General features: G+C 66.0%; 1 protein-coding gene across 5 annotated transcripts in view; it reads left to right on the forward strand.

The window, feature by feature from the left end:
* BAHCC1 (BAH domain and coiled-coil containing 1) overlaps positions 1–14,487 on the forward strand; it is a 62,548-nt gene that overhangs the window by 36,562 nt on the left and 11,499 nt on the right. For 3 of the 5 annotated variants that reach the window (XM_074343954.1, XM_074343955.1, XM_074343956.1), the window contains exons 4-13: positions 1,547–1,669; positions 4,949–6,694; positions 6,970–7,078; positions 7,381–7,589; positions 7,720–7,878; positions 8,117–8,280; positions 8,432–8,765; positions 9,773–10,606; positions 13,935–14,134; positions 14,239–14,375. In XM_074343954.1, the coding sequence (XP_074200055.1) occupies positions 1,547–1,669; positions 4,949–6,694; positions 6,970–7,078; positions 7,381–7,589; positions 7,720–7,878; positions 8,117–8,280; positions 8,432–8,765; positions 9,773–10,606; positions 13,935–14,134; positions 14,239–14,375 (4,015 nt within the window). The remainder of the gene's footprint in view (positions 1–1,546; positions 1,670–4,948; positions 6,695–6,969; positions 7,079–7,380; positions 7,590–7,719; positions 7,879–8,116; positions 8,281–8,431; positions 8,766–9,772; positions 10,607–13,934; positions 14,135–14,238; positions 14,376–14,487) is intronic. The other 2 variants (XM_074343958.1, XM_074343957.1) reach the window with 2 other exon arrangements.

Here is a 14,487-nt window from a genome sequence, read left to right on the forward strand (position 1 = left end):
ATGCCCCACGCCCTCTGAGGGCCTGGGGGCCTGGAGGTCCGCCCTGGGGCTCTGAGCCTCTCCTTCTGAAAGGGAGTTTGGAAAACAGTCGTTGAGCAAGATCCCACGGAGCTCCCTGCTTCTTACACATCCTGACGTGGCTGTGACCACTCGGGGGTTCCGACACCCCTGCTCCCCAGGCCCGGGGTCACGGCTCCCCCGCATCGAGGCTTGGCTATATGACTGTTGCTCACACACTCGCCCTGGGACCCCCGCCTCCCCTCCAGGACTGCTACCTTGGGCTGCACCAGCTCCCCCTTCCCTGGCCCTGCACAGCTGCTCCCCGGGGAAACCCCGGGGTTCCTGCTCCCTGGTCACAGCCCAGACGACCTACAGTCGGGTAGGAGGGTGCTCCCAGTAGCCAGGTGCTCCTGTGATAACCATGGGATCCCCAAGAGAAACTGCTCTGGGACCCATTTTCCGTGGGTAAATGCGAAGAGCATTAGCTCAAAGCCTGTGTTTTGGAGTAAGAGCGTCCTGCCCACCCCAGCCCAGCATGCGACGCAGCCTTCCTGGCTGCAGGACCTCGGGCCACCCCCACCGCCTCGCTGCCAGGCCTTGGGGGGAAGGACCGGCCATGGTGAGCCGCATTCTAAGTGGCAGGAAGCTCTGGGCGTCCGGCAGATCCGCCTCCCCCTGCTCCTCCTGGCCAGGGTGCCAGCGCCTGGATGGGCCTCCCCAGCCAAGCGTTCGTTCTGTCTTCATCCCTTCTGGGGGGCCGGGTGGGATGTGTGTCCCAGGTGGCCGGAGGCCCCCAGAGTCTGAGGCCTGTGGGTAGAACTGGGTCCAAGGTGTGGCTGGTGTTCCCACGCTGGGCAGGGCCAGGGCAGGGAGACAGTCCAGGCCCCTCAGAGGGACAGAGAGGGGCCTGCTTGACATGACTTGAAAGCTCCAGGGAAGGTCTCAGGGCTGGGGACCAATGCAGGGAACTCTTCTGGGGACGATGCTGCCACCGCTGGGGACCAGCTCGTTTTGGTGGTCTCAGAGCACAGAGGAGCCCGGTGCCTGTGGCCTCCAGCAAGGTGGAGGCCTGCCTCACCAGCTAAGTCAGCCCCAGGGTGTGGGCCACTCACCTCAGAGCTGCCTGCTGGCCTGGGGGCCTGCGGATGGAGGCCGAGGAGGGCCAGGCGCAGGCTCTCCTGGCCCCAAGCCGTGCTGTCTCCCTCCTCCCAAGACGCCTCTCCAGAGCCCCTTTTGTTGCCCGGCCTCGCAGCTCCCGCACTGCTAAGTGCTGCTGGGAGAGAAATCAAAGGCTCCCTCCTCCTTCCTCCCCTCTCGCCCCAGCCCATCAGCAATTCAATTTGTGCCACACCGGAGGGATGGTATTAGTCGAGTCAGAGTTAATATGATGTATTGATGGGTTGATTTCCCACCGGTGGGCTGCGCGCTGGGCTCCACGCGGCGTTGCTCCCGGGCCACCCGCCGGCTTCTTGCCTCCCTGGGGTCAGGGCGGGTACAAGCCCAGGGCCTGGAGGCGCCTCTGCAGCTGGTCTCCTTGCTTCTCTAGCTCCAGGGTACCCCAGATTTTCGGGGAGTCTGGCATCCACCTTCCTACCCATGAGCCACTTGGATCACCATGGAAACAGCAATGTTCTCTATGGGCAACATCGTTTCTATGGAACCCAAAAAGGCAAGTGCTGGCGTGGGGCCGTGAGGGACCGCGTGGGGCCTGGGGTGCAGGGAGTCCTGGAGGCGTGGGGGGCAGGGCTGGGGGCTTCTGGGGCACGAGGTAAAGGCAACCAGCTGGGGTGAACCCTCCCTCCAGGTCTTGGACCACAGCAGGGGAAGGGGCTGGAGGGAGGTGGGCCTGCTTCTCAGGCCCCAGGGAGAATTTAAACTGCGGGGGCCCAGGATCACAGCCAAGCAGCGTGCTGGGGCCAGGTGAGCACTCTGAAAACACAGCCAGGCCGTCTGAGCTCTGATGGCCAGGTAGAGGCATCTCCAGTAAGCGCGGCCCCGAGGGGGTGGCGCCCAGCTCCCTCAGCGCCTGCCTTGCCCTGTACCCCACCCTCAGCAGCTCAGGGGTCCCAGGGGCAGCTCGGGGGAAGGATGCCATTGGGTGGAGGAGGCCCCCAGATGCCTGCACTTCCTCCCTCACTGAGCTAGGGAGCTCGCGGCCCAGGCCGCCACCCCACACCAGGGCCTGAGGTTGCGGAGCAGGTGGGACAGTGACAGGGAGTGGGGGCAACAGTGTGCCCCAGCGGACAGAGGAGGTACTTCTACCCCGTGGACAGGAGGGGAGGGGACCTCCAGGAGGTGTTACTGGAGGGGGGCACTGAGGGTGGGGCTTTGCTAATGAGAAGGCAGGGCTGCTGGGGCCGTGGGGAGAGCATTCCGGGAGGAGGGCGTGCTGCTCCACACGTGCGCACACACACGCGTGCAGAGGCCCGGCCTCAAGGGCACAGACCTCATCAGGCAGCCTGTGGGAGATGTGGCCACCTGGACATGGGACAGGTGTGGGGAGTGGCCTGAGGCCTTGGTGCCCTGTCTCCAGGATTTTTCTCGGGTAGGGGGACATCTCATTTGCATTTTAGAAAGATCTCCCTGGGGTGGGGCCCAGGAGGCTGGGGCAGCGGGACTTTTGAGTCCATGACTATGTTCAGATGACAGGTGACACAGACATGAAACAGCACGTGGGACCCCGTGGGGGGCCTGGGAGGGGCACGAGGGGGCGGGGGTCCTGGATGACCCCTGTTGATGCCCCGGCTGTAGGCGGGGGCGCACCTGTGGAGGAGCTGTTTGGAGAGGAGGGGGGACTTCCCTGGGGTATCCAGCAGGTGGCTGGACACTCCTGGTGGGGGTCAGACCCAGCCCAAGGAGAGGGACCACCCAGGGTGGGGAGGATGGATAAGGACAGGCGTAGGTCCGGGGAGCCCCAGGAGCCCCAGGGCAGAGGAAGGGCCCACAGAGCACCCAGCAGGCTTTAGGTGGTAGCGGCCAGGCCGGAGAGTGTCCTGAAGGAGCCTCAGGGTAGGGCGGGGCCCCCAGCGAGGTGACCCTGTGAAGGGTCACCTGCCCTCCTGCCTTCCCAGCCCCTCCCCCTCACAGCCTACCCCTCCATGATGTCGGCCTGTGCCCTGAGGTCCATCTTGCGTCTTTGTCCAGGCAGGGCGGCGGAGGCTGTGGAAGGCCTTGGCCTCGGCCTTGGCCCTGGCCCAACGCAGGGCTGGCCAGCTGGGGTGGGTGCAGATAAGACCCTGCCTGCAGGCAGGCCCAGGAAAGTTCCCCAGCCCCACCCAGGGGATGGACAGATACCGGACGCTTTCAGGGAACCAACCTCGGGGTGGAGGCCAGATGGCCTGCTGCCCAGAGGACAGCCCCCCACGGGCCTCGGGCTGGGTCCCCTAGGCTCCCATGTCAGCCCTGCTTGTGCTGCTGTTTTGACAGCATTTGTCAGGGGCAGGCAGGTGGTCCCAGCCCCAGAAACCTGACCTGGAGCGAGGGGCCCCCTTCCAGGCCAGCCCGCCCTCAGCCTTTCACCGTGCAGTGGTGAAGCTCCACCCGAGAGCACTTTGGTTTTGGAAACTGAGCTAATTGGGTTTAGCCAGGCTACTCTCTTCCCTTTGCTTTAATTAGCAGGAAATTGACAAGGAATTTACACAGCTGAGGACAGTTTTACAAGTTCCAAATGTTTCTTTTGTTCCTTCTCGTCTGCTCGCTCTCTGGGCTCCAGGCCATCCAGGCTGCCTGTCCACCAGCCCAGCTGGGTGTAGAGGAGGGCAACCCCCAACATCCCCAGAAACGAAAACCCAGCCCCAGCTTAGGGAGCACTGGGTGTCCCCAGGGCTGGCCGGGGACTCGGGTGGAGAGCAAGGCACCCCAGGTTGAGGGCCCGGGCTGGACAGCAGACTACGGCCCAGCATAGGGAGCAGGGGCTGCAGCCACCACCCGCCAGGCTGGACGGGCCCAGAGCGGCAGAGACCTTGGGAGCCCACGAGGACTGGGGTGGGAACGGCCACCTGGGACCATTTTCCTTTCTTCCTTCGCTAAACAATCACCCACCCACCCCCCCCCAGCCTTAGAAGACCACAGATATGGTGCAGAAGGGCTGGGGGCCTCCCAGGGTATTCAGGAAGCAGATGGTCTGGTCCTTCACACCCAGCCTGCCCTCAGACACACATCTCCCCCGGGCTCATTTCCTTCTGAGGGTCTTGGCACTTACGGGGGCTACTAAGAGCCGGGCACTTTGCCTTCCACAGTGTACGGTGCCCTTGCCGGGACCTCTCTCCAGCAACTCTTCACGTGGCTGGGCATCCAGGCACAAGAGCTGCGTGGTGGCCACGTCACGCCATGTGCTGTCCACTTAGCCATCCCCCAACTATGAGCCCACAGCCTCCTTAGCTTTTAAGGTTCTGACGGCTACTTGCAAGGACCCAGCCAGTTTACACTCCCCCAGCATTGTGTGGGGTGCAGGGGGGTGCCTGTGGCCCCAGACCTCATCCCCCCTCAACTTGCTCAGGGCACATTGCCGCCCACGCCCGCCCGCCCTCCCTTTGCTAATCCCCCTGGGTGCTAGGCTGGGCACGGGGGCTGGGCAGTTGACAGCTCCCATCCCTGGGGGCTGAACATAAGTCAGAACTTCTGGGGCATGGGAAGTCAGCGTTTCATGGGGACAGAATTTCAGCTTGGGACGATGGAAAAGGTTTGAAGCCGGGCAGGGATGAAGGCTGCAGATGAATGTCTTTAACGCCATTGAACAGCATGTTTGAAAAAGGTTACAGTGGCCAAGCTTACGTTACAGATGCTTTACAGCTTTAAACCTTCCTCAGACATTGACCCTTAAGTCCGTGCGAGCCGGGCAGTGGTGGGGATGGGGTAGGGGGGAAACCTGCAGCACTCTCCTGGGGGCACTGCACCCTCCAGCCCTGGCCCCGGGCTTCCCTTTGACCTCAGTTCTCTCCACAAGCAGATAACTTCTACCTGCGCAACCTGCCCCCTCAGCCCACGCTCCTGCCCGCCAACCACAATTTCCCCAGCGTGGCCCGGTCCGCCCCCAGCCACCCCATCGGCTCCTGCAGCCGCGACCGGGGCGAGGCCGGCCACCTGCAGAAGGGCAGCAAGGAGTTTGACCGCTTCCTCGTGGGCAAAGAGAAAGCCAGCAAGGCGGCTGAGGGCAAGGAGCGGCCAGCGGCGGAGGAGGACGGCGGCAGGATGCGGCACAAGCTGGTGCTGCCTGTGCCTGGGGACACGCACTGTAAGGAGGGCAGCGTGGCCCGCGGCGCCTGTGAGGGCCGCCCCAAGCACCTGGCCTCCTGTCTCCTCAACACCAAGGTGCTGGATGGTGAGCTGGGCCGGGCTGCGCTGGCCAGCTGTGCGGGGGGCATGCTGGGGCGGCCCGGCATGGGCGCGCCGTCCTCCGGACGCTGCGCCAAGGAGGCGGTGGGCCCCGCAGAGCCCGGGCCCGCCTTCAGCGAGTGCCTGGAGCGGAGACAGATGCTGCATCACGCCGCATCCTACACGGTGCCGTCCGGCCTGCCCGCCGGGCCGCCCCCGCCCCTCAGCACGGCTGCTGGCTCCTTCCCCTGCCTGCAGCTGCACGGGGGCCCAGACGGGCTCTGTCCCCTGCAGGACAAAGTCCCCCGGGACCTGAAGGCCAGCGGGCCCACCTTCGTGCCTTCTGTGGGACACCTGGCTGAAAAGAGCCGCCCCTTCCAGGCGGCCGAGGCCTGTGCCGTGGCGGGTGAAGGCAAAGACCGGCACCCGGAGGGGGCTGCAGCACCTGACCACTCTGCGCCCTACGGGGTCTCCTATGCCCACCTGAAGGCCGAGGGCAAGGGCGAGCGGAGGCCCGGGAGCTTTGAGGTGGCCCTCAATCCCCGGCTTAAGGGCCTGGAGTACCTGGACAGCGCCGGCCCCGAGGCCTCCTTCCCTGGGCTCCCCAAAGGGAGCCTGGACAAAAGCAGCTACTTTGATTTGCCTGCTCCCTCGCAGGACTGTGCCCGGCCAAGTCACCAGGACCCGATGGGCGGGAAGGTCACCCAGGCCTGCTGCACTTTAGGCAAGACGGCCAACAAGGAGGCCCTTGGGGGGCCCCCCGGGGCCCAGAAGGTGGCTCGGATCCGGCATCAGCAGCACTCGGTAGCCCCCGAGGCGGAGCCGGGAGGCAGCGGGGCTGAGGCCAAGCGCAAGTCTCTGGAGCTGGCCTCCCTGGGCTATGGTGGGCCGCCCCCGCCCCCGTGGAGCGTCCAGTCCGGCCAGGGCGCCGCCATGGCCATCGGCGAGGAGCGCAAGGCCGGCGCCTACCTGGACCCCTTTGGCGGCCCCTTGCAGCAGTCCGCGCTCCTGCCGCAGGACCTGCCCGCCCCGCCCGACGAGGTCTCGGCCATGAAGAACCTGCTCAAGTACAGCAACCAAGCGCTGGTGGTCGGCCAGAAGGCCCCCTTCGTGGGCCGGGGGGGCCTGAAGGCCAGCTGCGCCCAGCAGGACGCGAAGCTCCCGGCCTCCAAGGGCCCGGGCCAGGCCCCCGGCGACGTGGAAAGGCCCGACTGTGCCCGAAGCAGGGAGCACGACGCTCCACATGGTGACGGGGAGGTGCGGCAGCCGCCCGTGGGCATAGCGGTGGCCTTGGCCCGGCAGAAGGACACGGTGAGCCGGTCGGAGGCGGCCTACGGTGCCAACACGGGGAGGCAGGGCCGGGCAGCCCCTGCCTTCAAAGGTATGGCCCCTCCACAGAGAGGGAGGCGAGGGTGGGGTATCCCTGACCTGCCCCCCACCCACCCACCCAAGGCTCCTCGGGTGGGGCCCTGGGCCTTCTCACCCACCACCTCCCCACATCCGCGGCTCCTCCCGGGGCTGCCCTGCTCTGCCCCTTCCCTGTGAGGCCCTCCAGTTCCTTAGCCCCACGGCTTGAAATGAGGTCCATGCTGGCTTTAGCTGCTGGTCCCCAGCTGCCCCAACCCTCACCCCTTCTACTGTCTCCAAACCGTGCAGCTGGCAGTGGGCCCCGCTCCACCCACGCGCTGGACCTGGAGGCCGAAGAGGAAAGGGTGCGCCTGTGCGAGGACCGCCTGGGGCTCGCTGGCCGCGAGCTGCTGCTGCAGTAAGAACCAGGCTGCGGCCTTCAGGGTGGGGCCCGGACCACGCCTCTGGCTCCCCCACTGGTGCTGCGTGGGGTTAATGGCCGGGCTGTCAGGGTCTGTGGCCTGTCTCCAGCACGGCTGTGCGCGGCCCTGGGCGTTGCTGGGCTTTCCGCCCATGTTGGAGGGGGCTCTGCCAACTCCCCCTCCACCAATGGGAACGCCACTGGCCCACCTGAGTGTGACCCCCACGGGCTGGGGTGGAGGAGCTGGGTGGCGATGGTGGCTGTGCTGAGTCCCCCCCCCCCACCCCTGTGATGTACAGGGACAACAAAGACCTCGTGGAGTTCGCCCGGATCCACCCATCGGGCGGCTGCCCGGGAGACCTGGCCCCCCACCTCATGATCGCTGGGGGCTCCTCCCTGCAGAGCAGCCAGCTGAGCAGTGACCCGGCCCCCCATCCCCACCCTGCGCACCCACCCTGGCTGCCACGCACCCGCAGCCCCTCCCTGTGGATGGGGGGACATTCTTACGGTCAGCAGTGCTCTGAGGGCAGGGGTCCTGGCTGGGCATGGTGGCGGCACTGGCCGGGGGCTGACAGCCCGTAGCCTGGGGCTCTGCTCCCGGCCCTGCACTGCCTGACCTCTGTGCCCTGTCTCCCCAGGCCTTGGTCACCCCGCCCTGCACCAGAACCTGCCCCCCGGCTTCCCCGCCTCCGTGCCCGGCTCCATGCCCCCCGTCTTCCCCCTCTCCCAGGATGCCCCCGCACAGCTAGTCATCCTGCCCTCTGAGCCCACGCCCCACACCACCCCCCATGCGCTTGGTAAGGGCCTCCCCAGCCGGGCTGTCTGCATGTGGGGCTGTCACCAGCGGGCCTGAGCAGCCCCCGTAGGGGTTGGGGAAGGGGCAGCGAGGCAGGCACCTGGCCGGGGCCGAAGAGATGGGTGTGAGGTGGATGGGCAGGAGGCGAGGGCTGGGAGAGGCCAGCTCGGTGGCTGGGATGCAGCCTGGTGCCCCATTGTCCCCACTGGGGCTGATGGCTGCTCTGGCTTTGCCCACAGCTGACGTCATGGACCAGGCTTCGTTGTGGCCCCCCATGTATGGGGGCCGGGGCCCCGCCTCCCACGTGCAGCACACAGGCCAGCTCCCTGTCTACTCACGGCCCCAGTTCCTGCGGCAGCAGGAGCTCTACGCCCTGCAGCAGCAGCGGGCCGCCCAGTTCCAGGTACCCGCCCCTCGGCCACACCCAGGGCACCACTGGCTCCCTCTATTGCCACCTGGCCTGGCCCGGGCGTTCCCGGCTGCACACTCCCCCCCCCCCACTCTTGCCGCCCTGAGCAGGGGGCCCAGCCCGGCTGAGCCTCTCCCCACCCCAGCAGCAGAAGCCCGAGGACCACCACCTGGAGCTGGAGGAGCCCGCCCAGGAGAAGGCCTTGAAGTCCACCCACAAGCCAGTTGCCTTAACCCCCACGGCCAAGGGCGCCCCCACGCCCGCCACCGCAGGCCCTGCCAAGCTGTCACCCTGCTGCCACTCTCCTGCCCTGAAGCCCCCCGCCAGCTGCCCTACACCACCGCCGAATCCCGGCGCCCCGTGCACTTTATCCGTCTGCCCCACCGGCAGCCCCAGGCCTGGCTCCAAGCTGCCCAGCGCCGAGGACAAGAGTGGGGAGGGCCAGCGGCCCAGAGCCGACCTCAGCACATTGGAGCCAGGTGAGAGTAGGCAGCACTGGGCTGGCCTCGGCCCTCCCCCCTCCACTCTAAGGCCTGTCACCTGCCAACGGGCACAGCTGAATGGGGGTAGGGCTGCCTGGCTTGGCACCTGCAGGGGTTCCCTCACCTCCCCAGTCCCTGTGGTAGGGCCCATGGCGAGGTCACCTGTCCACACCTGCTCTTCCTCTTCCTCTCTCTCCACAATCCTGGGTGACCCTTGGGAGAAGCATTCAGGGTCCCCATCCCTGGCTGATGGGACAAGATGGCCAGGCCCGGTTGGCCGGCACCGGGGCCCCGTGGTTGAGAGCGTGCCTGGCTGCCAGGGACAGTGGCAGGACCGCAGGGCAGCAGCCATGTCTCTGGGCCAGGGAGCTCATCCCCGCTGTCAGGGCCTGCGCTGGAGGGTCCAGGCCCAGCCGAGGCCTCTGAAGCCGCCTGCCCGCCCGCACGCTCCCCCACAGCAATTTGATTCTCTCCGAATTAGGCCGAGAGTTTACACTGGAAGCCGTGTGGAGAACATAAAATCCGCCCCAATTCCACAATAAGGAGACTGAGCCAGCCAAGGTGGCGGGTTTTTTTTTTTTTTTTTTTTTTAGACTTTTTTCTTGCCTTAGTTATTTTTTTTTTTATTGTAGTTAATGGGGCGTAATGCCTCCAACAGGCTGCCAACTCGTTCTGGTTCAGGGAAAGCCCTGATTCAAGTATCTTATTTAAAAACCCCCCTTTTCTGGTTAGCCACACCACATGTGCTGGAGACAGCCCCCCGGGACCCCTGAGGCTGTGGCAGGAGCTGTCCTGGCCAGAGAGGAGGGCCTGGGAGCCCTGGCTCCGGGGGCCTCCCCTCCAGTCCCCCCGCGGCATCCTGTGTCCCTGCTTGGCCTCACACGTTCCGCAGGCGGAGGGCTGGCTGGGGACCCTCCCTCCCCAGTGTGGGTCTGAGGTATCTGAGGCCGTCCTCTCCTCTGTGACGGGACCAATCTCACCCCCAGCTGCTCTCTCTTTTGCAGACCTGCCTCCCGGATACACGTGCCCCGTGGCCGGCTCGGGCTTCTCCCAGCCCCCCAGTGTGCACTCATCTGACCTCTCGGACCCCAAAACTATGCAAACCGCTCCTCCAGGGGCCCAGCCTGAGCTGGCAAGGACGTTGCCACCCGGGGAGCTGCGCCTACACGGCCCTCAGAGCCCAGAGGAGACCGGGCTGCCCTCAGGGGCCAGGGAGGCCACCCAGGACCTTGCCGCCACCCCCTACCCTGCCGAGCGGGGAGCCCCGGGGAAGGCAGAGGGCCCCAGCCCACTGGAGGGGCTGCGAGAACTGCAGTGTGGGTCCCTCCTCGAGGGAGGGGGCCCTGAGGCCACTGGCCAGGCTGATTTCACTCAGGGAGGGGCCCGAGAGGAGAGGACCACGGAGGAGGGCAGGGAGGAGGGAGAGCAAGGGCCCTCTTTAGGGGCCGGCCCCCAGGCTGTGGAGCAGCAGGGGACCCTGGGTGCCCTGGATCAGGCCGAGCACGGCAGGCAGCAGGCCCCCACGGAGGCTGAGGCCGGGGATGAGGCCCAGTTCGAGGCGGAAGAGCTGGAGGAGGAGGAAGAGGAGGGCTGGGGGTCGACTCCCAACAACAGCCAACGGCCCAGGGAGCTGCCTGGTCTGGATGCCCTGGTGGCAGCCACCATCAACCTGGGGGATCTGCCCAGCGAAGGCCCACTGGACCCTCAGCCCCCTGCTGTCCCCGGGCCACCCAGCACAGCTCCCCTGCCCCGTAGCTCAGGGATTTATGGAATTGCCCTGCTCAGTGAGCTGGCCGAGCTGGAGATCCAGCAGCAGAGGACTGAGCCCGGCTTGCAAGGTGAGCCCCACCCCTCTGGGGCCCTGGGAGCTGGGACCCTTGGAGCTGGGACCCTTGGCACAGGCTCAGGGTTAGCCGGCCAGGCGGTGGCCTTCAGCCCTGCTGGGTTGTCCCCATGGTGTGGCCCCTTGTCGGGAAACCAGAGGCAGGTGTGTGCACACTGTACCACCCCCAGCCCTGGGTGCTGGCTGGGCCGTGAGGGCAGGGCCTCAGGACCAGGACTGTGCCCTGACGGAGGAATCAGGGAGGCCTCCAGGCAGCACTCCCGTTGCTGTGGGCACCCCTGAGGGGGGTCTCAAGGTTGTCCCCATTTTACACTCGGGGACGCCAAGGCCCACAGAAGGGCAAGGTCACTAAACCCTGACCTCACAGCCAGGAAGCCAGGAGGAAAGATGGCGTGCGCTCTGCAAGCTTCCAGCCCCGAGCTCCACAGCTCCCGATTCTGGGCCTTTCCGGGGTCCAGCTCAGGACACGTCTGAGAGGCTCCCGGGCTCCCTGCGTCTCCCCCCCCCCCAGGTCTTCGGGTGCAGGCGTAGGGCTGGTGCTGCCCTGCGGCTAGACCCGGACCAGCGCCCAAGGGCCGACCCCTGCTGGGCCTCTCCAGCCCTCCACTGTGCCCCGCGGGGACCCCCAGGCCCTCCCTGCTGGAGCCCCTTTCTAGGGTGGGGGGAGCGCCACACCCAGCATTGTGCTGCGTCGATATTTATAGAAAAGACCCGACAAGGTCCCACTGGTTTTCCCAACACGGGAAGCGCCCTACTGCCCATGGCCAGCCTCCAGCGCCTCTTGTCTGAGTGGAGATGAGAAAAGGTTCTCGTAAAGTTAATTTCCCTGAAGGCCCCGTATCACTCCTCCCCTGTCTGAAGAGGGGCCGCCGCTGTGCTGGGGGAGTAAGGTGGGGAGCCTGTGCAGGTCCGGCCCCTCGGGGGGGCCTCAGGAGTGCAGCGGGGCTGTTGTGAGAGTGTCCCGAGCCGAGCCGGTGCCGGGTGCCATGTGTGTGGCCACCCAGGCCGTGCGTGTGAACGCCTGCTGGACCAGTGCCCGTTCACTGAGTGAGCATTCACGTGTAGACCACGTGTGTCCCACTGCTGCCACCGCTGGCACTCCACCCCACCCTCCCCTCTTGCAGCCCCCAGGCCTTCACCCCGCCTCCCGTCACCCCCGGGCCCTCGCCCTCCCTCTGTCCCAGTTACTTGGCGCGGCCCCTTCAGCTCCAGAGCTGCTCCCCGCGAGCTCAGTGGCCACTCTGCCTGACGTTAACTAGGAGACCAGCTCGTTCTCTGAGCAAACAGCAGGACTCACAGAGCGACAGGCGAGAGGGGAACGTCCTGGGACCAGGCCAGAGCTGAGAGGGAGGGGTGAAGATCCCAGAGGGGCAGCAGGGCCTCCTCCCCTGCTCCCCAGAGGAGGTCCCATGAAGCACCCCCAGGCCTGGCAGGTCTAAGGCCAGGTGGAGGGAAGTGGGGGTAAGGAGGCAACCAGGTTAAGGAAGGCGACGTGGCCCCCACTCCCACCAGCCGGACTCGGCTGCAGGACCCTGGCTTATCTCCTGCCTGGGCCTAAGTCCAGCACCCAGACCTCCATGCCGGGGGGTGGGAGGGAGCTGGATACTTCCTGTCTGGTGATGGATAGGAGGACCTACAGGGTCCCATCCCCGAGGCACCCAGAACACCCCTCTCTGCACCTGGGGGGCCGTCAAGAGCATGGTCCCTCCTCAGCCTCCCACCCACCTTGAAACTTGGGGGGGCCCAGGCCCTGTCCCTTCCAGGGTGTGGTTGCCCCTTCTGTCCTGTGTGAGCCTGAAACCAGGTGACGAGCTGAGTCAAGGTCCTCCCTGCCCCCAGAACTCGCCTTGGACCTGCACTGCTGACCTGCACCCCCGCCTCCCACCTTCTCCTGCCCCGACAGCCTCTACGGGCCTGGCTGGTGGGGGGAGGCCCAAACCTGGGTCCTCTTCTCTGCCTGGGGAGCCCTCAGCCGGCCTGCACAGCCCAGTCCCATGCCTCTCCGGAAACAGGCCCGGGGCTGGGGCTGTTACTGTCTGCCCCCACGACTCCCTGAGCCAGAGAACAAGGCAGGGTGTCTTATTAGAGCCCAGAGAAGCGCCCAGCATCCCCCGAGGCTCCCCTGCAGGACCTCAGCCTCAGCAGGCTTAGCCTGAGGAGCGGGTGGGGGCTCAGGGAGGACTGAGCAAGGGGCAGGGAGGAACAGAGGGGCTTCCTAGTGCTCAGTGACCCCCAGGGATGGGGAGACCCTGTGGAACTCTTAGCTGAAACGGGGCTTGCAGACAGCCCTGCCCCGGCTCAGGGTGGGAGGAGAGAGCCCCTCCCCTGCACTCCCAGGGCACCTTTGACCCTGCGCCCACCTGTGGCTGAGGGTCTCGGTGGCCTTGACCTGGCACTGCATCCAGAGGGTTGAGCTTCAGTGTCCACCTGTGCTTTGTCCCGTGGCCCAAGGTAGGTCACACTGCCAGCTCCATCAAGGCGGCGGCCGGGCACGTCCCCCTGTGCAGTTGCTCAGTATTTCACGGTGAGGGACTTGGAAATGGTGTTGCTAGCCCATGAATTCATGTCAGTGTGACTTGTGGGCTTCTGCTCACTTCAGTCGGTCATAGTCTGACGCTGTCGCCATTTGGTGATGGAATTGTCTTGGATTTGGCCTCTCCAGCTGGCTCATAGGCTGGCTCACGGGGGAGCTGACTGTCCTGTCATGCTCTGAGCACTTGGCGTGTTCCCAGCTCACCCCAGGCCTCCCCTGCCCCTGGAATCAGCCGTTTCTCCAAGGAGCCGGGTTCTTTTCCTCAGAGGACGTTAGATGCCAAGTTCAGGGTGCTAGGTGTGCTCATTGCTGCTGGGGTGCTGCTGTCCCGGGCCATCTTGGAGGGCAGAGCTGGCTGTGTGTTCTGAAAATCACAACTGCCCACTGACACCTCCCGCTCTAGGCATCCTGGCTGGCTCCCCCACCCACAGCTGTAGCACCTCGTGGGACCAGCCCACCTGTGTATGCCAGACCCCCATCTCTGCCACCACCCCCTCCCTGTGGCTGCCCTAGGTCCCGAGTCTCCGTTCCAGGCCTGTCCCCTGAATGGATGCTGCCCTACGACGGCTTGGCTCTGTCCCTTTGCTGGGCCGCCCCTCCCCACCTACTAGAGCTGTGACGCTCTGGGTTTTCATGAATTTGGAAGAGGGCGAAAACAGAGCCAGGCAGCCTCCAGTGCAGGGAGGCGTCCAGGCTGTGCTGAGATGCAGGCTGACATCAAGCCTCTCTCTGAGGGGCAGCGTGGGGCCCACCGCCCACACACACACACTGACCCTCTTGTCCCCCGCAGAGGAGGAGCATGTGCTGGCCTTCAACCTGCAGCGCCTGGCCACGCTGGCCTCAGCCTGGTCCATGGTGGAGGCTGCTGGCCTGGACAGCCCTGCTGCCTCAGCCCCGCCCCCCCCCGCCGGCCCCTGCAGGGCTCCCACACTCACCCCCCGCATGCAGATCCTGCAGCGCAAGGACACCTGGATCCCCAAGACCAAGCCTGTGAGTGGGGGGCTCTGGTCGCCCCCATTGCCTGTTGCCATCCTGGGGGGCCTCCCCCATCATGCCCCCCCGCGCTCACAGGCCCCTGTGCCCCCGCCCGCTAGGTGTGCCCACTGAAGGCAGCCATCGACCGGCTGGACACGCAGGAGGTGGAGATGCGAGTGCGGCTGGCGGAGCTGCAGAGGCGCTTCAAGGAGAAGCAGCGGGAGCTGGCCCGGCTGCAGCGCAGGCACGACCGCGAGTACGGCCCCAGCTGGTGGCGGGGCTGGGGTTCAGGGCAGGTGCCAGTCCGGCCCAGCCCAAGGCCATGGAATTGACCCGTGTGTGCTGGGCTGAGCTGGGCCAAAGGTGCA

The sequence above is a fragment of the Camelus bactrianus genome, chromosome 16 (genome assembly GCF_048773025.1).
Source record: "Camelus bactrianus isolate YW-2024 breed Bactrian camel chromosome 16, ASM4877302v1, whole genome shotgun sequence".
NCBI classification, from domain to species: Eukaryota; Metazoa; Chordata; class Mammalia; order Artiodactyla; family Camelidae; genus Camelus; species Camelus bactrianus.